The sequence below is a fragment of the Amblyomma mixtum genome, chromosome 1 (assembly GCF_055824585.1).
Source record: "Amblyomma mixtum isolate Tamu chromosome 1, ASM5582458v1, whole genome shotgun sequence".
Taxonomy (NCBI): domain Eukaryota; kingdom Metazoa; phylum Arthropoda; class Arachnida; order Ixodida; family Ixodidae; genus Amblyomma; species Amblyomma mixtum.
This window is the reverse complement of record NC_143012.1, coordinates 275766391-275788621: the sequence shown is the minus strand read 5'-3', so window position 1 is coordinate 275788621 and position 22231 is coordinate 275766391. Positions and strand designations below refer to the sequence as shown.

Sequence of the window (22231 nt, the reverse complement as noted above, 5' to 3'; positions counted from 1 at the left end):
AAGGCTCGAATCTAAAGAGAGCTTAATATTTAGACCAAAAATTTTTAACCCCTAGATCTTACGATAGGTCTGAAATTCGAGGTTTATATTTTACTTCTGACTCAGATTTGCTGTGAATAGGCAGCTTAGTCGAATCCCTATCGTGAATGGCAGTTTTTTTTTTTTGCTTCGACAATGCAATCACAGCCAGCTGTTCATTTTGAACATCTAAATTATAATAGGCGCGGGTACGTCCTTGAACCTTTTATTGAAAGCACTAGATCTGAAATGGATATGTTTAAGAAGTAGGTTTCTTTAACTTTTTCTTCTCGGAAGAAAGCAGGATGACTCGCACCGTTTGACTGGTTGGTAGTCTAATAAAAAAACGAGATATTTTGTTGCTCATAAGATCAAGTTCCCTAAAAATTTCCTCTCATGTTCTCTGGACCAACCCTTGAAGTGTATGAAGAGACAGAGAGAGAAAAGGAATTTCGGAAAACGGTCCTAAATGACAAAGTGAATGGAAGCGATAACGGGAGAAGCCGTTTCTCAACTGGCGCTAGCCGAAAGTGTCGACAAGAACGCGTAATGGTTCGGAGCCATACAAAAGCTCTCTTATTCCGAGTGGACGGTTTCATCACAGTGGCGGTAGAAGAACGAAGAGTGGGTAACGGTTTGTGCTGCGGCATGCATCTTTCCAGGACAAACATCTTAACCGAGCCAAAGAGTGCTGCGATGCAGCGCTGGCTTTTTTAAGGGCAAAGTTCTAGCGGGGCATTAGCGCCTTTGGTGGGAATAAAGAGCAGAGCTATTTGCTGCTGTTTTGCAGCAAAAACGGGAGGCTAAGAGACGAAGTGCTTCAGTCGTGCATCGTTGAAGTGACGCGTGGTTACACAGTGTACAGAAATCTGGCGCCAGCGCTACCCCGATGTGGCATAATGGAATGAGCGGCTGCGTTCCTGGAACTGTAGTGACTTGCAATCGGCCATTTGCCTTTTCCAAGATTAATGGCGATCCTTGGCTGAGAACGAGGGGCGCTTAGCACGAAATGCAGATGTCTCTGGATGACGCAAAAGCATGCGCTTTTACGTCAGGACATTCGCTGGAACATTATTAATAAAATACTGTCCATTCTTCCTGCCGACTTTGAACGCACTTTGTTTCATTTCTGGCGCCTATTTTATTATTTTTTTCATGTTGTGCAAGCCGCCTTCATCACAGGGTGCGTTTTTCCTTTATCCAGTTGGGATAAATATTTTAGTTAGAGTGACTGCCCTATTTTCGACTTGATTTCTCCTCGAATGTAAGTTTCTCACTGTTAACAAAGGTGACGAAGTTATAACCATAGGCTTGATTTTGTTTCGCTGTTCCCAGGCTCACCGTGAGCGCCCGCTGTCCCATGAACTTGGAGAAATTTCCAATGGATACCCAGCGCTGTCCACTGCGGATAGGAAGCTGTAAGTGTTGAGGAATTTTCTAGACACGCTTTCTTTTCGCCCAAGTTTAATAAGACTTCCACAGGCAAAGGTGTCGAATTGAGCTTTGTATCAAGGCGTAAAAGAGTGCCTTCACAAGTTAAATGATTTAACGGATGAAATTCTCATTTATGTACAGCTTTACAGTTTGAAATAACTAATAAAATTTCACCACGACGGTTAGAGCAAACTTGTGGTGTTTACTGGAAAGAAAAAGTAGCTAGCAGTTTGGTTATGCTAATTTTGTACAAGTTTTACAAAATGACCTGAAATAAATATCTGTACACAGAGAGCTCGGCATGAGTGAAAAGACAGTGATGCATGTTAGGTCATTAGACTCTATTCCGCATTTTTTTAAAACTGAACTTTGAATAGGATTCAGATCAAAAGTTGATGTAAATGAGTCCTCACTTTGCTCCTGTTTACAGAGTTTATCAGAAGGGAAAGCTAAAAAGAAAGCGACACTATTTTTTGAAAAAAGATAAAACGACAAGTTCTGTGCTGGCTTATGTGTGCGTCACTCTCCTTATCTCTTCAGCTGGGTATCCAGCGAAAGAGGTGATGTTTCGCTGGAACCCGAAGCGGCGTGTGGTGATTGCATCGGACATGAAGCTGAACCAGTTTGACCTTGTTCGAACGCCCACTGATAACATCAGTGACTATTCCAGAAAAGGTGAGAAGCCAATCGATATGTCACTTTACCGTTATCCATCGGGAGTTTCTACTATGCATCACCGTCACAAATACTGAGACGTTCTGGCAAAAAGATAAAGCAGATTTTGGATTCGTCCGATAAATTTGAAAAGATCTTAGGCGTACCTGCACGCCATGAAGCTGAGATTAAATGACTGAAAAAAAAAGGGCACAGGTCCCTCAGCTTCGGGAGCAGTGTGAACTTAAGTCTGTGAAAGAACAGTTAAACGATCTGGAATGGAGAAGCCAAACAGATGATGAAAAACCGGTTCAAAAGGTAAAGCATGTAGCTGAAATACTAAAAGCTTTTTAGCCTGAGTCATGATGACATCCTTGCCATTCACCATCTTCCGGATAAACCTGGAAAGACAGTAAGCATTATCGTTCTGTTTTCGAAAGAACAAACAAGAGAGGAGCGGTTTCGGAAGAGGCGTGACCTAAGGAGTAGCTTATCTCCAATCTATATTCAAGAGAATCTAACCAAGCTATTTAAGGTTCTACTTTTATAGGCAAGAAATGGGCTAAATCAAACGAGGTTCTGTTTGGCATCGAAACGGTCGAATCTATGTCGGACGAGTTGACGGGGAGGCCGATTTGGCGCATTCACTCTTGGAGGGGCCTTGATAAGGTCGACGTTGATGAACCTTGACTTTTCATTTGTTTTTATGGCCGCATACGAATACATAACCTTTAATAGTATTAACGGTTTCATTGAAATTCATGCTGACACTTCTTTCAAACTACATCATGCTAACATGCAGTCGGCTTGAAACAAAACTGCCAGCCCTACTTTGCTCACGGAACTAAACAATGAGTTTAGTGTGATTGTGTTAGAGTCTTAATTAGTAGAAAGGTACGGATGATTGTTTCAATATGTCTGGTTGCAAGACCTGCAGCCTTAATCGCAAATATGGGAGAGGAGGAGAAGTTTCAATGTGGTTAAAATTGGGGATAAATTATAAACTTATCCCGCCTTTTACACAGTAAACTACAGATTTTTGAGGACTGTGTATCCCTTCTAATAAAAGGTGATCGCTACGGTATGCCGGCCGCCAGAAGGAAACCTAAAAACATTCTTTGAATTCTTCGGATTCCTGCTGAGGTTCACAAATGACAACAAACTTACTATCATTTGTGGCGGGGATTTAAACATCAACATGGTTATACCTTCTACTCCTGTAAAGGAATTTAAGTTTATACGAGATGCATAACCAGTTTTGTACTTTGCCTCATCTTTTTATTACCAGTTATAATTCCAGCTGTGTCGTGGCTTCAGTCTCGTCTTAGTGACCACCTCTCGATGTTTCTCTGTGCCAAGTTGCAAGAAGCTACGACACTGTGAAATCATATGCCAACCATTTTTACACTTCAAGCTAGGCAGATTTCACAATGACATGATGGTGGTTCACTGGTCCTGTGTGTTGGCAATTTCCAACCCTAATGCTGCGTACCAGCCATTTCTGAACAAGTTTGCACAGCTATATGCCGAGCACTTCCCTTTTAAAAAAAATATGTGTTCGAATTATTCAAGAAGCCTGGGATGAATAAACATTTGTTGGCCAATATTAAAATAAAAATGATTTATTTGTGGTTTTTAAAGATATGGGATGTTGTCTTACTCCAAGAAGTTCCAGAAATATCGAAACAGTCTGAACAAAGAACTTAGAAAAAAGTAAGGTTTATTACCTGGACAATTCGTTCAGCGCAATGAAAGAAGACAGCAAGCTTACTTGGAGGAGCCTTAGCAAACTACTCGGCCAGCAATACGTATCAGCTTCTATTCAAGAACTCACGATAAATGGTAAAACAGTACATAGTGCCGCTTTAACATTTAGTGACCATTTCAAAAATCTTCCAGTGCCCTATTTGCGACATGGCAATGACCATTCAATTGACAAGCAGTCTTGTAACAGCTTATTTCTTTCTCTTGCTTCCGCCTGTAAAGTATACGAAATATTTATGCAGCTCAAAAATTCAAGTGCGGGCGATGCATAGGGTATACAGATATAAAGCCTGTTATGTTTCTTCTCGACGTTATGTCACCAATTCTGGCTCATATATTTAACCTTTGTTTCAGTTCTGGTACGCTTTCTATATATATGCAATTAGCGAAAATCAAGCTTGCATCCGAAGGGATGATCGCGATAAACTTAATAACTACCGCCGGATTGACCCGTATTTTCTCATCTTACCCGTGTTTTCAAAAAGTCTTGGAAAAGTAATTTCAGTGAGCAATAAGTCTTACTTTGAAGAATACAACTTCATAAGCTATGCACAATATGGATTCCATAAATCTCGTTCAAAAGAACTTGCTGAACTGGATCAGAAGGAATATTTGCTAAAGGATATAGAAGTGAGGAATTTTGTATTAGGCATATTTACTGACTTCACCAATGACTTTGACTATTTATACCGAAATTTATTTTTTGAAAAAGTAACATTATACGGTGTTCGTGGCAAACCACTAGAGCTAATCAAATGACATCTTTCTGAACGTTTTCAGTATTTTCATGCGAATAGATTTTCTTTATATAAAGCACAGGTAAACCTTGCGGTACCGCAGGGCAGCATTACTGGACCATTTTTATCAATATACGCATGAGCGACGTTGTTAACATTGATGCCGGGGCTAAGGTTTTGACCTACGCCAGCCACACAAGTATTTTTTGTGTTTCTGATACCGGCGAAGAACTGTTTAGTATAGCTAATTCAATGTTGTCCAAATTTGCTGCGCGGGCCAAAGAAAACTCTTTGTTACCTATTCACGTTAAAGCAATAACGATTATCTTTCGTGCTAAAGGAAAGCACGTTGCACCGGCTTGAACAACACTGTGATAGAGACCGAGACTGAACTATGTACTTTGGGAGTTGTATTTACTGAAAATATGTCTTGGAACAAGCACGTAGATTACAGATAATACCAACTTGCGTCCGTGATGGACATTCTATACAAACTCAAAGATTTTTCCCCGAAGAAACGTAATGTTGCTGTTCTACAATTCTCTTTTTTTATCCTGCCTATGTTACTGCGCTATCGTCTGGAGAACGACACTAAACAGCATACAAAACTTGCAAGGTTACAACTCAAAATTTAAAGAGTTATAACAAACTCGCCATATGATAACAATACAGATGAACACTTTCTTGTCAGCATTAATACTGGTGGAAGATATCTATAGCTATAACTTATGTTCAGCACTGATAAGAGAACGCAAAGCAAGCGATATTATGCTAACGAGCGTAGCAGAACTTTCTATTGTCAAAATTCTGAAATGTTTTGCTGTATTTGTCCACCTATTTTGTGCTGCTTAGGTTGTGCTTAGGTACTTTGTCGCGTGACCCAGTGTTGTTTGTAGGGGGTGAGGTTCAGTCAAGCTGCGAAATGCAGATTTTTACCTCGTCCCCACCATGTCCCATGGAAATAAATTAAATTCAAAAGAATAGGCTATTGATTGTCTAGTATTCGTTCGCTACAAGTAGTGTGTTGTGGAGGTTACAATAAAAGTATGTAGGAGCTAGTAGCCTAGCCCCATATCTGGACATTTATTGTTGCAAGGCAGGCTCATATTTAACCAGTATAAACTGCGTGCTGGGGAGATCATGGCAGTAAAGTTTCGTGTAGCGTTATAAACATAAAGAGTTGCAGTGTTTTCCAAGGGGTTTCAGCTTTCCAGCTTTGTAAGATGTGCATCGAGACAGAACCAGGCTACGGTAGTATCCAAGCTATGGACGCCTTGTCCAAGGCTACTGGAGCTGGCATGGCTTGGAGCGTACTACATTTGGCCGAAAAGTAACATCATGCAAGGAACATTCTTACATTCATCCTCTTGAGAGTTTTCCATCGTCACGCAATGAACAGCTTAGAGTAACAAGAGCACGAACCTTAAACAGGTAGGCCATGCAAGAGAAATATTACGCTAATGTCAACAGTTTGATTTTTGCCGTTCGCGGCTCTGTATTTTTCATGAAACTAAAATTCGTTTGTTTCCCCGGCGTGCTAGGCACATATGACAGCATGCATTCAAACTGCCCCTCCTGAAGGCACAAATAAAGCAGAGATTTGACAGTAAAACTACTGACAAGCGGATAATATAAAAAAAAATGCTTTCTGTGCTACCCTTGTGTCTTTGCTTTGCATCCCTGTGGCGCAAACAGGGAATAAATGCATTTCAGATGTCACGCTGCCGCCACAAGGAGACAGGTGCAAGCTTTGGCGAAAGCGCCAGTCTCCGACTACTGGCGACTTCGGTTGCCATTTTTTTTTCGTTCCTTCGTTCCAATTGCCATTGCGAGGCTGTCGCATGTAGCTTTTTTTATCTAGTTCCGAGAGGCTCTAAAAAGAAAGAACAAAGAATGAGCAAAAGCTGAGTAAATTTTGTTGTAAAGCTCTACACGACGTCGACTGGGTTTTGCTTGTTTCAGAGGGGATACAAAAAATTGCCCGAGAGCAACACTGTGTGTTTTCTAGCCCTCGAAATGGAACCATATGCCACTGACGTGTAACTACTGTCCCGGTGCGTAAGCAAGCCCCGTCGCCGAGTGCGTCTTTGTGTTCGCAGAGGGACCATTTGCCACATTGCTCGTCAGCTTCCAGCTGAAGCGACACATGGGCTACTTTCTGATCGAGGTCTACGCTCCCTGCACCCTGCTGGTGGTGCTCTCGTGGGTCTCCTTCTGGATTAACCGCGAAGCTACCGCGGACAGGATCGCCCTCGGTAAGCAAGCGGTCATCGCATGGCATCCGTGGCGCACTCTGCGATTCCATTCACTGTTGCCATTACTGGCGTGCTGTGCATGCTGTTGTCAGTTCTCGTGAAATTTCTTGCTTTCTGCGAGAAGCGGTAGCAGGTGCCGCTGGCAGGCGCCAAAGACATTAACATAGCATGTTAATGTCTTTAACATAGCATGTTAATGTTAATGTCATGTTAACATGACATTAACATAGCATGTTAATGTCAATAAAAACAGGTGCACAGGCGATCATACGCTGTGATGCGACAAATATGCGGTTACAGTGATATTACTATAGCAATTTCGCTTTTACATTGAGCGTCGTGCCACTGCGTCTTTGAATTTGATTTCCCCGGTGCTTTTTCGTTCCACTGTTGCGTGGGCTGCTGATGGGTAGGGGGGGGGGGGGGGGGTGGAAGGCTCGTAGACTTTTACCGAAAGATGCTCCAGAGACGGCATCCTCCGGACCCTGAGGTGACGCAAGTCTTCACACAGACACACAGACCAAGACATTTCGCTACCGCAGCAAAAGAAGGAGAGACAGAGCTTGACGTCGCCGCCAGCAGCTTTGTCTTAAATGCTGCGAGCATTTTTCCCCTTATCGCAGTTTAACTAGACTAGTGGAAGTATTCGTTAGAAGGGTGAAGGATGGGGCGACCCCTAGCCCTTTTCCGCCGGTCATTCACCGACGCTGCTCTCAAGAAGGCGAAAGGCATAGCCCATGCTCGAAATGTTAAACGCCTGATGCTGCAGTTGACGTCCTGCTATAGACATGTTCAAGGACAAAAGCCTCAAGGACTACACTACTTAAGGACGCAGGACTTCAGGCGACAAGGGAGTAAAGCCTCTTTAGGTGAATGAAGAAAAACAGTAGGAGCCGAAGCCTGCTTCACTACTTGCACGAGAATAGTCTTCACAGCTACCTAGAGTATACACCTAGCTTCAACGTATGCAATGTTGGAAATCTTGTAATTAAAAAGAAGTGCAAGTGTTATGAATATAGGTAGGTGACTGCGTTTTCGAGTGGAGCATTCGTCAAGCCGAATGGTAGATCTCCCATATGATCTGTCTGCTTTGAAGCCACTTGGTCTGAGAAGGCAACACTTTTGGCGACCTCTGGGATAACTGGGATAAATATTCCACTACAATGAAGGAAAAACGAGATTGCTCACTTGGCGCTATTTGCTGTTTACTTTTACTGAAATAATTATTGTCTGAATAAAATTTAAACCGAAGTTTACGACCTGGCAGAGAACAAAAATAACAAAATGCGGCCACCATTGTCTTGCGACACTCTTGCGAATATCATCGGCACACTTACGTCAACCTGAGTATGAACATTTTTTGATAATGAAAATTCTTCTGACTGCCTAATGAAGGTTTCAGTCAGTTCTCATTGTAGAGAAAGAAAAATAAAAACTTGTGGGTGCTCGGGTGGCCTTAAGCTGGGAAAGGTAATTCAGATGACTCTAAACTAACCAATGTGCAAAGTCTACGCTCTCGTTCCGAGTACACTAACGCTATACTTTCTTCTGTCCTTTTCTCAGGTGTGACAACTATCCTGACGATGACGTTCCTCGCACTGGAAAGCAGGAACGATTTACCGAAGGTGCCCTACTGCACTGCCCTAGATTACTACGTGGCCATCGGCTTCGGTTTTGTCTTCGCCACTATTGTTGAATTCGCCATTGTCCATTACTTCACTAAGGTGAGACTCTTTTGTCAGGGATGGTACCAAAAGTCAAGTACAATATTGAAAAGAACAAGAAAAAACGGAGAACATGATCTTTGTTCGCATGCTAGGGCAGTGAAGGTTCATTTTTTTTACTACTCTACACGACCGGCAGTTGATAATTCGTACCATCTGTGCATATCCTCACCCGCTACCGCTGACCTTTCTCGCCATTCAAGAAATACATCCGCCGGACACAAAGAATTCCCTGTGGGACCTAACGCGCCACATCATAGCCTATCTAGCTTTCCCCGTTGTCGGGTCTGTCTGCGTTGTTTAACCCGACACAAAACTCAAGAATTCCCTGTGAGACCTAACGCGCCACATCATAGCCTACCTGGCTTTCCCCGTTGTCGGGTCTGTCTGCGTTGTTTAACCCGACACAAAACTCAAGAATTCCCTGTGGGACCTAACACGCCACATCAGAGCCTATCTGGCTTTCCCCGTTGTCAGGTCTGTCTACGTTGTTTAACCCGACGCAAAACTCAAGAATTCCCTGTGGGACCTAACACGCCACATCATAGCCTACCTGGCTTTCCTCGTTGTCAGGTCTGTCTGCGTTGTTTAACCTGACTCAAAACACACTTAGCGCACTTACCCTGACGATGAACAATCCATACACTTCCTCCTGCCTCACCTTCTTCCGCCCGATGTTCCTTTTACTTGAAATGTCTTGGCCGCTGCATCATCGGAGGTTCGCTGCGTTTTCTGGCCTCGCCTGGTGTGACAAGTTTGCATTATTGGAGACCCAACATTATTGGAGACCCATTATTGGAGTCGTAGTTGTCAGTTGTATTTGAGACGCAGTCCTATGACCCTAATATCTATTGTGATGATAGCACCACTCTAGTTCGTAATAAACAAGCGCTCGTTCTGTGGTCGTTATTAGTGAGCTGTACCGTGTATGTATGTGTGCTGCAAGCAGACGCACTTTGTTTGTAATGCAGAAGAACATTGTTGAAATATTTGCTGGCCACCGCAGGTTGGAAGTGGAGAGTTTTATTACTGCCCCGAGGTGGAGGCCCAGCGCCTTAAGGCTTCCTCAGAAGACAGCGGCGAGGAGGAGAGCGGAAGTGACGAGCAGCAACCGTTAGAAACCACCCCCTACGGAGACGCTGGCGACCACTGTCCGAGGTTGCACCCAAAGAGGATGATGGCGTTGCCAACCAACGTAGGTCTTTACTGCGTCGCACGATAAATGAATAACCCTGCTTCCAGCTGCTTTTATGGTGGGTTTAAAGCAAAAAGTTACAAAAGGCAATTTGAAAAGTCCTAAACCCAGTGTGAGTACAGTGGAAGCTCAGGTGACACAAACAAAACCAATGCGACCAAAGTGGAAACAGAATTTTGGTTCTGAAGAAAAATTTATTCTTTAACAGGCCAAAGTTGCGACAATAGAAACATTCTAACAAGCATGGTCAAACAAGAATTGAAAACGTGCGCTAGTCCGGTAGAGCTTACAGGCTAAGAACATAAATTGTAGAGCAAAATTTTCCTACATAGCGCTTGAACCACCGAAACCTGTCATAGCTTTGGCTTAGCCATACAGCCATACATTCTGCCGTGGAACCAGCCTCAGTTAGCGCATTTCCGCCCGCATCATAACCTTCCGTGGTAGCAGAAAAAGAGGATCCCCTTTTTCGCGACGTGGTCCATTCTTTCATCTTCAGGGAGCGAGTGGATCGAACGAGGAGTGCTAATGCCCTCAGCGTTCTCCACGCCGTTTCGGTTTTTCTCTCACAGCAGTTGTAACGTGGAGACCGAAACGTTGAGTATTATCTAGAAAGAAAGCTGGCGCCACCGTCTATGCGAGTTTGTTAAAGAGCACTTTATCCGCCTCGGTAACGCCGGGAAGACGAGGTCAATTTTCTAGCTTGGCTAACGTTGGGCCGAAAACGTAAATTCTGCTTCGGAATGTGTATCTGCGCCACGATGCTCTCCTATGCGTACTGATTAAATTATTTTAATAGTGCGCTTTTCACGTTTCAATAAATTTGTTAATTATAGTGTTAGGCTGGTATGCAAGCTCCCACAGCATTTCTGCCAATTTGCCGCGAGAAGAGTCTCATTGCTAAGGCTGAATCTATGTTTCATGCTTAACAATAGGCAAGCTGAATGCGAAACCTTATATTCCCGGCATTCCTGCGCCTCTCCATGGTGGACGAAGTGCAGAGCCGCCTGCTTTTTCTCTAGGCAATATTGAGAAACTCTGTGGGGCCGAAGCGCTTAGTTATATTTTCTTAAAGGATCTATCCGTTTAAACAGAATAAAAAAAAAAAACAGTAGCATTGTCTTCAAAGCGCATGGCTGTGTATGTGCGAAGTGACGGTATGACAGCGTGCCAATGTTGCCAGCAGCTCAGAATTTTTCAGGTAGCGTGTCTACTGTGCTCGCTCAAAGAGATGGTTTCACGGCATTGGTTGTCATGTTTGACCAACGGCAGGATAAAACCTTGACAGGCCAGATGTCGGAAAGACATATACGACACGTAGCTGGCTTGCATGGCTCCTTCATCATGATTCCCTTATAGCAGCCGGGGCCGTTTACGTAACTGCAATTTTATGTGAGCTCAGCCGAGAAGGAATATCACCAGAATACAACACACTCTTCCTCGTTTTGACGTTTTAGCGCTTACGTGAGATTGCTACGGCAAGCCCAGTATGATTTTTGTTCGTGTTTGAGCTGCTGGAGCGGTTGCTCGCACACTTCAGTGCAGATATGTGTTACACAACGCCTTGAACTTGTAATTCCTCGTATCAGATGCGGTAAACACTCTGCTGCTACCATCTACGAAATGCATGCCATTATAATTAAGGCAAAATAACTTACAAACAGTATCGCAGTTTAATTTTAGTTTTTATCTCTCTGCACTGCGCTCGTACCAAGCCGCACGCTGTTATCGTTGCCTTGATATGTCAGTCGAGGCAGAAATAAGGAAGAATGAATAAATCGAGACGGATATTGCAGCTGGGTAATGTTGTCCCACCTGTCCAAAATTACGACTGGAGTATGAAATGAGCCCGCCCAAATCGCTAACCGAAGGAGTTGGCCCTTTCACTTGCCTGCCTCTTCTGAGGCTGCTACGTCAACATCTGCATCAAAGTATTTTGTTGGTGACTGGCAGTGCATTCAAACCCCGGAGCTGGAGTGTATATATTCTCCTATATGCTCACTTCTTGCTTACGCAATTGCATGCTTGGTGATGGGTCTTGCATCTAACTGATGCTTAACAGATGACCGTGTTTTGAGGGCCAACTTATAGGCAGAAGCGCCGAGCGTAGATAGTAAAATAAATAGAGAAGAAAATAACAGTAAAAGACGACGCTTTTTCCTCAACACAGCTCATTATTCTATACAAGGCAACGTCTTTTAGTACTTGCCCACCCCATCATATATGTATGTACCAATTTATCCCCGGCCCCTAGTCCTCAGCAGCTGTGGGCCAAGGACCAAAGTGGGGCGGTCAGACCTGTGACGCCGCGGAAAGAAGTTTACGGGAATAGGGTTGTCGTACTTGGACTGGGCTATTGGTCGATCAATGGGAGAGGCCTTTGTCTGCAGTGGACATAAATGGGGTTAATGATGATGATCTATGAAAACATGTGACCAGCGGTGCTCTGATCCTTCCCAACAGGCCGTCTACTGCAGCGAATCAAGACGGCCCGAAGCCACCGTAGCCTTCATCGAGTGCCCCGACACGCCTCCAGGCGAGGTGTCAGCGGGAAGCGCGCTCAACGGTGGGCTGGAGGCACCGCCTCCGCCGCCTCCTCCGTGCCCCGCGCAGCGAGGGGGCTCGAGGCGCATCCGGAGGAGCCTCACGCAGCGAGAGCGCCAGAAGATGCCCTCGCTGATGGCGCGGCGAAGGATGTCCAGCCAAATCCAGGAACTGTGGATCAACAGCGTCAGCAAGGTCGACAGGGTGTCCAGGGTCATCTTCCCGCTGTCATTCATTGTGGTCAACACGGTCTACTGGCTCACCTACTTCAGAAGCGATGAGGACAGCTGATGGCGTCGTTGCCGGCGCGTCACTCAGAGAGCGCGATATCTGCACACTCGCTCGACCTGCACGCTCAGTGATGCGCGCGAGAATGGGCGCTGCTATTTGTTCACAGTTTCCTGTTTGGGGTACTGTTCGGCGTTGATGCGTTCCCAAGGTTAACTACAGCTGAATTCAGTTTACTCAGGGACTTCACCAAGGTCATAGCCACGCTCTTCTGGTGGGCGTCGCTACATTTATGCATGTCGCAACTTGAACTGCTAGAAAATGCATAGAAAAAGAATTAATGAGGGAGGGTGAAAATGACGTGCGCCCAACGATGGCCTGAAAGAATATGCAAGGCGAGTCAGTGGTTTTTAAGGTAAGTGACCAATAAAGTCACAGGGAAAGCAGATAATGAAAACAGAGGATCTAGAAAAAGCATGGTGCATCGCGTAGCGAGGCATGTCGCGCCATTGACCCTGTGTGTTCGGCTGCTACAGGCAAGACGTAGGCATAAATGTTTGAGGTTTTTGTTAGATCGTGAGCACGGTGTGATCTGGCGGTAGATAACAAAAAAGCGCACTTATTTATTTGCAATACCTCGGAGGTCCCAGAGGTGCGGGGTTTTGCATGTAGGTGGCATAGACATAATTAACAGAAAAACTGCAGAGAATGTTTACTACATTCGAATCAATGGAAAAGCACGGATTTTTGTTACGTAGAAGACAACGATGAGCGGACTGTGCCACGCGACGGAGTGCTCGCACCATGTGAACAGACAATGCCAAGAGACAACGCGAACAGACAACGGACGATTTTGCTCGGGGTCGGTACCCATCGTATTAGCGCTTACGCAATAATTGTTCGATGCCGATTTTGAAATGGCTGAGGTTGGGGTGAAAGATGACGACCGCGGGAAGATCATTCCAGTCTATGACTGCCCTTTAAAATAGGAACTGAGACAGGTCGTCGTTCGGCCATGTGGTGGATAAGCGATAATGTTATGGGAGATGTGGCGGAAAGTTCTGTGAATTGGCATAGCGACTGCGATGCTAGGTGATAAGGCATGATGGAATTCACGAAACAAGCAGGATCTTGATATTTTGCGACAAGCTCGCAGGCTTGCATGAAGGCTTTAACTTTAAGATAATGGACCTTGTATCGCGAGAGTAAGCAGAGGAGATAAATCTGGCTGCATGGTTTTCAGTCGATTCCATGAAAGCGATTAGGTTATCGTGATGCGGGTACCATAATATACGCATGCGTACTCCAGTTCAGGCCTCACAAAGGTTACGTATGCTAGTTGCTTCGGCTTACACTACGCCGAAGGAAGCCAAGAGTGTGGTTCACACCGTTAGTAACATTTATAAGCTGTGGAAACCATTTCATACAACTGGAAATGTGAAAACCTATACATATTTCAAGGAGGAGACTGAAGAGATCGGCATCCCTTTCAGTAAGTAGTTATGCGAAGGATACTACTGCATTTTGTGGAAGGTTTATGGGTGTTTTGTTCGAATTGAGAGTATTTAGCCAATTGCGACACGATTCTTCGACCGTTTCTAGTGAGTTCTCAACTGCTTAAATGTGAATAATCTTATATATTGGCAGATAAAGCAGTCGTCGGCAAAAAGACGGACATCAGAGCAGATGCAGTGGGGTAGGTCATTACATGAATGAGAAAAAGAAGATGGCTAAGTACGGCGCCTTGTGGTACGCCGGCAACGATTTGAGCGAAGCTCGAAAAATAATCGTTAGCATAAACAAGCTGCAAGCGATTAGTGAGAAATTCATTGATCCAGTCAAATACACAAGTGTTCATATTTTTTCTCGAAAGTTTTAAGAGTCGCTTTTGGGGGACCTTATCGAAAGCTTTTTCGAAATATGAGAAGAGTGCATTAACGAGGACGTTTAAGTCTAAGTAAGGACTAATTTCGCTTGGAAACAATGCGAGGTAAGTGTCGCAGGACAGGCCTTTGTGAAAACCGTGCTGATTAGGATGAAAAAATTTGATGGGCATCAGAGTATTCATGACACGAGAGTAAATAACCAGCGCCATAATTTTTGAGCGACCGCTTGCGAGAGAGGTGGGGCGATATGGGTTACCTGAGCCTGGTTACCTGAGTCTTTGCGACTGGTACAAGCTTGCCTACATTTCAATTTTAAGAGGCTGTGCCAGTTGATAGAGACTGCTGAAAGATGTGCGCTAGAATTTCGCTAGTTAAATCTTTTGTGCGTTTCAGAACCTCTGACTTGATGCTCTCAATGCTTGCAGATGACGTCAGTTTCATCGAATTGATAATTTATGTGATGCCGTGAGGTGCAAGCGGTATGTCAGCCATGATCGAGTGGTCTAAAATTGGATAGGAAGGGAGGCTGGTATCGGTTTCACGAGTAAACACTGCACTGAAAGCACAGCTTAGAGCCTCAGCTATATCGCAGTCAGATAAATGAATTACTGATTTTTCCACTGAGAAAAGCAGGTGCTCTCAAGCGTTTCGGGTTAATAATACACCAGAACTCTTTCGGGTTGCTGCGGATTAATGATGGCAGTGTTGATGAAAAGAAGAAACGGTCAAATTTTATTAGTAGCAAGCGCAAAACCTGTCTATGGGGAACAATACCTTTGCTATGCGCGTAAGCTGTTAGTGAATGTCACCGCTTTGAAATATCTTTTTCTTTTTTGTTTTTTAGCCGCTTTAGAGCTGACGTAAACCAGTATGATCAAGGGCGGTCCCGAATCTTCCTGACAGCGATGTATTTTCTGATTAGGCTTTGCATTTTGTTTTTAAAAATGGACCAGTTTAATCCAACTGTGCGTCCTTCAAACCCTGAAATTGAAATGAGTCGCAGAAATCGCTAATCAGCACTCGCAAAAGGGTAATATCCTTTTTCTTGCAGTGAAATCATTTCAGTGTTGGTGCTATGACGTTAGCGGATGCACCGAAATATTCCGTGAATTACTGTATGGTCGCTGGAACCCTGTTATATTAGAAATCTTTGCGTGATAACGCGAGCGCTATCATTCGGCCCACTGTAAAAACCACATACTACGGTCTGTGCTACGTTCAGAAGCACATTTTGCTTGAGCTTTAGCTTGGGCCGAAGCGCAGCGGTAGAGTTTGATTAAAGATGGCAGGCATGGTATGAACGTTCGTGCTGAAGTGCCGGTGACCATGTTGTTAGTTGATATGGTGCACTCCTTTTTTTTTTTTTGTCTTGTCGGATTCCTATGCAATGTGTACGTGTAATATGTTGGCCACGCGGCTGCAGTTTGTGCGTGGACAATCTCTACAATGGGTCTTCTATGTCATCTCTCTAGCACGGTGTTAAGACACTGCGTGAGCCAGTGAACCTTTATGCCGGGTTCTCGCGTTGGCTGGGTCCGATAGAGAAACCTCCGCATTGTCACTGGATTTTAATAGCTTGATTTTAGGAAAGAGTGGGTATAGACTCAGCATGCGAAAATAAGAATATGGCAGGCGTTTCTTGTAAAGTCTTCCGGTGTCTGTTGTTGACGCTGGTTCTGCTGACGCAATATTTGAACCATTGCGAGACGTATTACAACGGTGTAAAACTAAGCCCAGAAATTGCACAGCGCTTCTTTCTTCCATAGAACTTTGTTATCTAAAAAACTAGAAAGAGCACATAGTTGTTCGACCTGTTTTGTGCTCGACATCAAAGACCACAATATATATTCATTGCCCTTTTGCTTTCATGTAGCACAAGCTACCAACGGCACGAAGCCCACAACTCGTCAGACAAGATGGCTCTGTTTCGCCCTAACGAGGCGGCTCAGCCATTTTCGTGTAGTAATAGTAAGCATTTAACTTACCGTTGTACATTACACGAAGTGAAATACAAGCCTTGGCATAGACAAGGGAATGAAAGACCAATATTGTTGCATATAATACTCACTGCTAGGTGAGACCTGCCGCGGTGGCTCAGTGGCTTTGACGTTCGGCTGCTGACAGGAAGGTCAGGGGTTCGATCCCGGCCGTGGGGGCTGTATCTCGATGGAAGCGAAATACAAAGAGCCGGTCGCGTACTGTGCTGTACCAGCCCAAGTTATAGTACCCCCGGTAGTCTAATTTAATCTGGAGCACTCCACTACAGCGTCCCTCATAGCCCGAGTCGCTTCGGGACTTTGAAAGCCTCTTATTCAATTTATTCATTTATTTCCAGGCTAAGCATTCGATGATCCCCATTGCACTGTCCAGTTAGAACATAATAGCCGTCCTCGATTTTGTAGTTACGGTGTATGAAGAGTTGTGAGAATTTTATTAGCCGTTTAGTATATACCAGAATATAACTATAGTTAAACCTTCGCCAACAGAAGGGAGGTAACCGAAAGAAACACTTATATCTAGGAGCCGGTCATGTCCAGTCGAACAAATATATTGTTTCTTATCAGAGAGAAGCAAGAATGTTGAGCGCAATATTCATGGAGTACACAAGCGGAGCTCATAATCCGCTATTTTCGGGACAAAAGCCTCCGGGATGCGTGAGCGGCGACCGAAGCGCATCGTTTTGTTAGCAGCCGCCGGTTCGAGACCAAATTCTGAATGAAGATTCGCATTATCTCGCATGTGATAGAGAAAGTGGACATTCGTTGGAGGACATGCCATCTGCGCATCTAGATCGCAATCCGCTCGTAATGGAAGCTTTTGTCCCCAATAGCATATGATGCAGAGGTTGTACCACTGTTATTATTAAAGAAAGGTGACCAAAAAATAAACGCCTTGTTGACTTTGTCTACTTGCATATTTATTGCGTTATTCTGTTTCTAGGCGTCTGAGTCAAATAAGAGTCCCATTGAAGAACTCTGAGCATAATAAAACACGCAGGCACCAATTCCACTAGAACTAGTGCTGTATCTACAGGAGCGTTGTCTGGATTTCCGAGAGTGTGTTAGTCTCTTTTTTTCTTTCGTAATTTTTGTTCGGCTATGAGCAAAAGTTTGCAGAATACGTATAGGATCTCGCGACGCCGAGAAGATAATTGTCGATGCGTTTTAATTTTGCATAATGCTCTGTTTAATAACGAGACGGCAAAGTATCTACCTTATTCGTCCATACCCTGCCCGGTTGAGGCTTAATATATAATTAGGTAGCAGATATGAAATACATGCGAAACACTGGCCGAAACGTGCGTAGTGGCAGCACACCTTCCCGCAGCAGCGCTTTCTTTTAGATCGATATCTGGTAAACAAATTCAGGCTAGAGCTTAGTGGCGGGGAATTTAATCAAGCTGGTCACGTTCATTTATGGTCACCGCAGGTTGTCCGAAGAACCCAAATTGCAGGAGAGACAGAAGGGAAGAGAGAGAGTGAGCAGTGCGCAGTGAAGCACAGAAGTGCAGTGCGGCTTCATTAGTAGCTAATACCTCCAGCGACGCATGCAAATGAGCCAGGTGAAAAAAAAGTGACAGAAAGCAAAAGAGGGAGAAAGGGGGAACTAAATGGCAAAGAAAGCGTCGTAGATTTGAGGAAAGACATCATTCGTGGTGAATGGGGTGTTGGCACATCTCACGGTGTCTAAAATTGACCTTTAATTGAGTCGGGGGGCGGGGCGAAGAAACTCCGGTCTATTAGCGCGGGCACGCACCGTCATCTCACGCAGATCGTGCGCGCTCTTGCTCCATCCTCTCAGTGGTCCAGTGGCATGACGACGAGGGCTCGTCTCGCGCCGGGAGGTGATGCGGCGTCCATCTGGGAGCGGATCTTTGGGCGAGCAGAGACGTTAGGCGCCCATTAACCCCCACAGGTTTAGTAGCGCGCTGTTTCCTTTTTTTTCCCCCGCAGTTTGTTGCCTTACGTTCCTCCTGTATTTCTGCCTTCGCCCTCTCCGAACGTCCAGAATAAAAATTCTCGGAGGAACATGCAGGTGTGAACTGTGGCTGCATCAAAGGTGTGGCTTGCTGGGCTGCAGACAAGCCCCCCCCCCCCCCCCCCCCCCCTTTTCTGAAATTCGGTTGGCGGCATAAAAAAGGAAATACTAGTTTCCTACTATTGGCCACCGACCACCTGTCACACACGGGCACACACGCGCACAGAGGTTGCGATTACACCTCTGTCTAACGTCCGGTTAAAATGTACTGGTTGACGCGAGGCTGCCAGTCGCCGGCCGTTACTGTCTACGAAGCTGCTTGGAACTGCTAGATTTAAAACCAGGCTTTTTGGTGGCATGGCTTCATACGACGGTAAATTTGCACTCCTCACAAAAACGGGCGGTTGAAAGTTAAAGAAGGCAGAGGAAAATGTAGGCGTGGAAATTGTTCTGGCCCGCATTCTCCTGGCCTGCTAGTCTAGCTGTCATCAATCTGCCCGCGAATATTTAACGTCCTTCTGCAGTTCAAAGGCATCGCTTTCCTCCGGTCCTCTCCTCGCAAAGGCGCACTCACGAATAGTAATGCGAGGTGGTAAAAGACCAATCAGATAACTGTTTATGCACTCACCCATACGCCTTAAATTGCTTTTTATTTTCTGCAGCAGATGCTATGTTCAACAGTATCACTAGTCATTCACACGCGAGTGCGATAAGACTAGGACTCTCACCAAAGTCCTTCTTTGCTTTCACTGCCATTATGGTCGGTAGAGAGTCGCCAGACGCGCATCGCGGGTGTGCTGGACAAGTGGGCAGATAACCATACACCTACTGAAAGATGCGTTTGCATGGGTAAATGTAACATGGCTACATACATCTGCCAGGTGGAATAGCACTGAAGGCGTGTGGGTAGGAAATTTACGAGGAATTGTGCAGATGCGCATGTGGCTGGCAATATTTTTTTCCAAAAATTGCTTGATTTTTTATCGAAAGGTCGGCCCACGAAGAATATATTCTCTAGCAAATTATTCACGTATAGGATCGATATACGTAACGAGCCTGCAAAGACGACTCGCTGCTGGCTGCTTCAACTGAAGTGAGTTTTTCTCTTTTTTTAGGTCACCTTTGATATGTTTCACATGTTGGCAATATACAGCACCACAAATGACTAAATAAACACCGTGTTATTTCATCAGTAAGCACGTTTGTTTGTTATTACAAGCTTCAGGTGGCCAATAAACACTGGTCTTCTTTGTTGTACACGCTGCGTGTTCTCAGTAGCTTTTTTTCACACTCTGACATTCTCATGTACTTATCTATCGCAAGTGGCAGGAACCCCTCGTACAAGAAGAAAGAGCCAGGAGTGAACAACAACAACAGTCTTTATTCTCTGCTTCTTAATCCATAGCACAAAAGACGGCTCCTGCTCAACGAGAAAAAAAAAATACTAGAGCAGGTAATAAGCCTTACACAGAAACTTGCCATCGTAAGTATAGAACACACATTCCCAGGAATGTCAAAGAGAAACACTTTGAGTTACACTTTGAGTTTAGATGATTTCAAACAAGCGCATATGCTCTGCATATATTAAGGATCGTTCCAGAAAGGCTGCTTGGTGTAAGGAGAAAACTAATGGCGTTGGCGCTTATGCGATAATTCACAGTATCAAGTGTCTATCAGGTGTTTCAGACGACAGTGTTGTGTGCTAAGGTTTTCATAACTCCAGATCTCCTGCCGACTTACAACAGTGTCCTGTCGATGCTCCAGCCTATCGACTTTACGCCCAGGTACGCGTATGCACGAATAAAATAAGATTGCAATGCTCATCTTGCACCGTCGGTCAGATAACACGCACCAGCGAACGCAACATGTGCGCTCTGCGGCTACGCCGACCGCTTTTACCACCACGCACGGTCATGCTAGCCGTACTGAAGCAGGCAATAGCATGCAAATGCGAAGTTAGAAAGTGAGTAGCTTTGAGTCTAGGTAACGCACATGGCCCTAGTTTTTTTTTTTTCACGTTGTGGTAGAAAACACAGCTCGCAAGTGTGCTTCGCATTTTATGCGCGCTGTCTAGGAAAAACATAAGATGCATGGTCTCAACGCCTACGACGTTTGGAGCCTGCAAGGCGTCAAAGAACGCTCTCAGTTTCGGCGGTCCAGAGCAGCTGTTGCTCTCGCTGTTACACAATCTTTCATCTTTGTGGAACGTGCCTTGGGCTGCGCCTGAACAACCGCCCTGTTTCCTGGAGCTGCCGATAACATGCAATTTTATGATTGACTGCTACTCTCTTTTCGGCATCTTTCAAATATTGCGCTAAAGTGGAAGTGTGCGCAAATTGGCTCAGGGGCATATGTTATGAAAATAGGAAGACGTGTCTTCCTGGAGCTGCTGCATAATGTACGACACAGATGTTTCTTTGGTCTTAAGGCAAGTGCGAATAGGCATGCCTGCGTCAGGATAGCCCAGTCGCTTCAGACTCCAGAGCTTTGACAAAGCTGTGGTTTGTTGTCAGGTCATTTGCGGTGTTGCTTTGCTTACTTTGAATGCATGAAATCCATTAAGAAATGTGCTGCGGAGAACAAGAGCCCATTACACACAGTCAGGTGCCGAGGAAAAAGCGTGGTTTGGTAGGAGAAAATAAAAATTCACTCTCTGAGTGGATATTTTTCATTAGTCAAGGAATTTGTATTAGTATTAAAGGCTTCTTGCCTTGGTCAATGACTGCGATTTTTTTAATTTAAAGGCACATACAAGCAAAAGCAGGCCTTTAAAGGTTGAAACTAATTTGTTTTGGGCCGTAAATCTTTTGAAACTTTGGAGATTTTACAGCACTTGCTAGATTTATCAGAACTACAGATTTGAAGCGGATACTTCGGCGTTACAGATGTGATTAGGCCTTTATTCTAGCGTGGCCGGTAGGAAAATTGCAACCTTGTCTTTTTAATAGCAGTATTTAATAACGATTGGCAGTTCACGGTGAGCACCTATCTACTGCCTATCACATAGGTAACCGCGCACACACACGAAAGGACATGATAGGCACGCATGTCCTTGTTTGTGTGTGCCTAGTTACCCATGTGATAACGAATGACCGACTCTCCCGACAGCCCGTTCTCTTAAACTACGTATCGACTAGCTTACAGTAGACTTACACTTTTATTATGCGTCCTACAAGTCCTGTAGGCGCTCTGCTTAGGAAGCGCTGTCCTGAACAAAATACAGTTGCACGACAACGGGACAATGCATGACTGAAAGAAACGACAATTGCTTTAATTAAGACAATAACTGCTCCGTGAACGCACGCACGCACGCGCACACGCATGCGCACAAGCACGCGTGCGCAGCAGATCGAGTTAAGTAAACTGGTAATTTACTGACCCCACACGCTTTTTGACATCCGCCAGTGCCGTCGCAGTTTGATATTCAAAAAGAAATTGTTTTTTGTTCAAAAAGACTATTGTTGAAAATTACTCAGTCTTCCCGCGAACACCCTGCGTAATTTGTTTCATGGGTTCTACGTCGAGAGAGGGAAGAGCTATTGCACCGTTCTGCGAAAGTGAGAGAGCGTCACCTACTTTCTGATCCCCGAATGGAGAATCGACGCATGCGCGTTGTCAGGTTTCAAACTTGTTTTGTGAAATGACTAAGTGTGAGGCAAATCTACGTCACAAACAATTTTAGCTGCGCTGAACGAATTTTCTAGGCATTTAGTAGGGGTACAACTAACATGAAAGGCAACAGCAATTTTTCCCTCGAACAGCCCTTTCAAGTATCATGGAAGGCAAGTATTTGCAGGGCATGGATCAGAACAAT

The 22231-nt window shown here is 44.7% G+C and overlaps 1 protein-coding gene across 1 annotated transcript in view; it reads left to right on the top strand.

Moving 5' to 3' along the window:
- The window catches only part of LOC149371762 (gamma-aminobutyric acid receptor alpha-like), a 75414-nt gene extending 56896 nt beyond the window's left edge, over positions 1-18518 (top strand). The window contains exons 6-11 of the mRNA XM_089566052.1: positions 1354-1436; positions 1993-2127; positions 6707-6862; positions 8426-8586; positions 9593-9781; positions 12245-18518. Of these exons, the coding sequence (XP_089422178.1) occupies positions 1354-1436; positions 1993-2127; positions 6707-6862; positions 8426-8586; positions 9593-9781; positions 12245-12616 (1096 nt within the window). The 3' untranslated portion in view covers positions 12617-18518. The remainder of the gene's footprint in view (positions 1-1353; positions 1437-1992; positions 2128-6706; positions 6863-8425; positions 8587-9592; positions 9782-12244) is intronic.
- The last annotated feature ends 3713 nt before the right edge of the window (positions 18519-22231 follow it).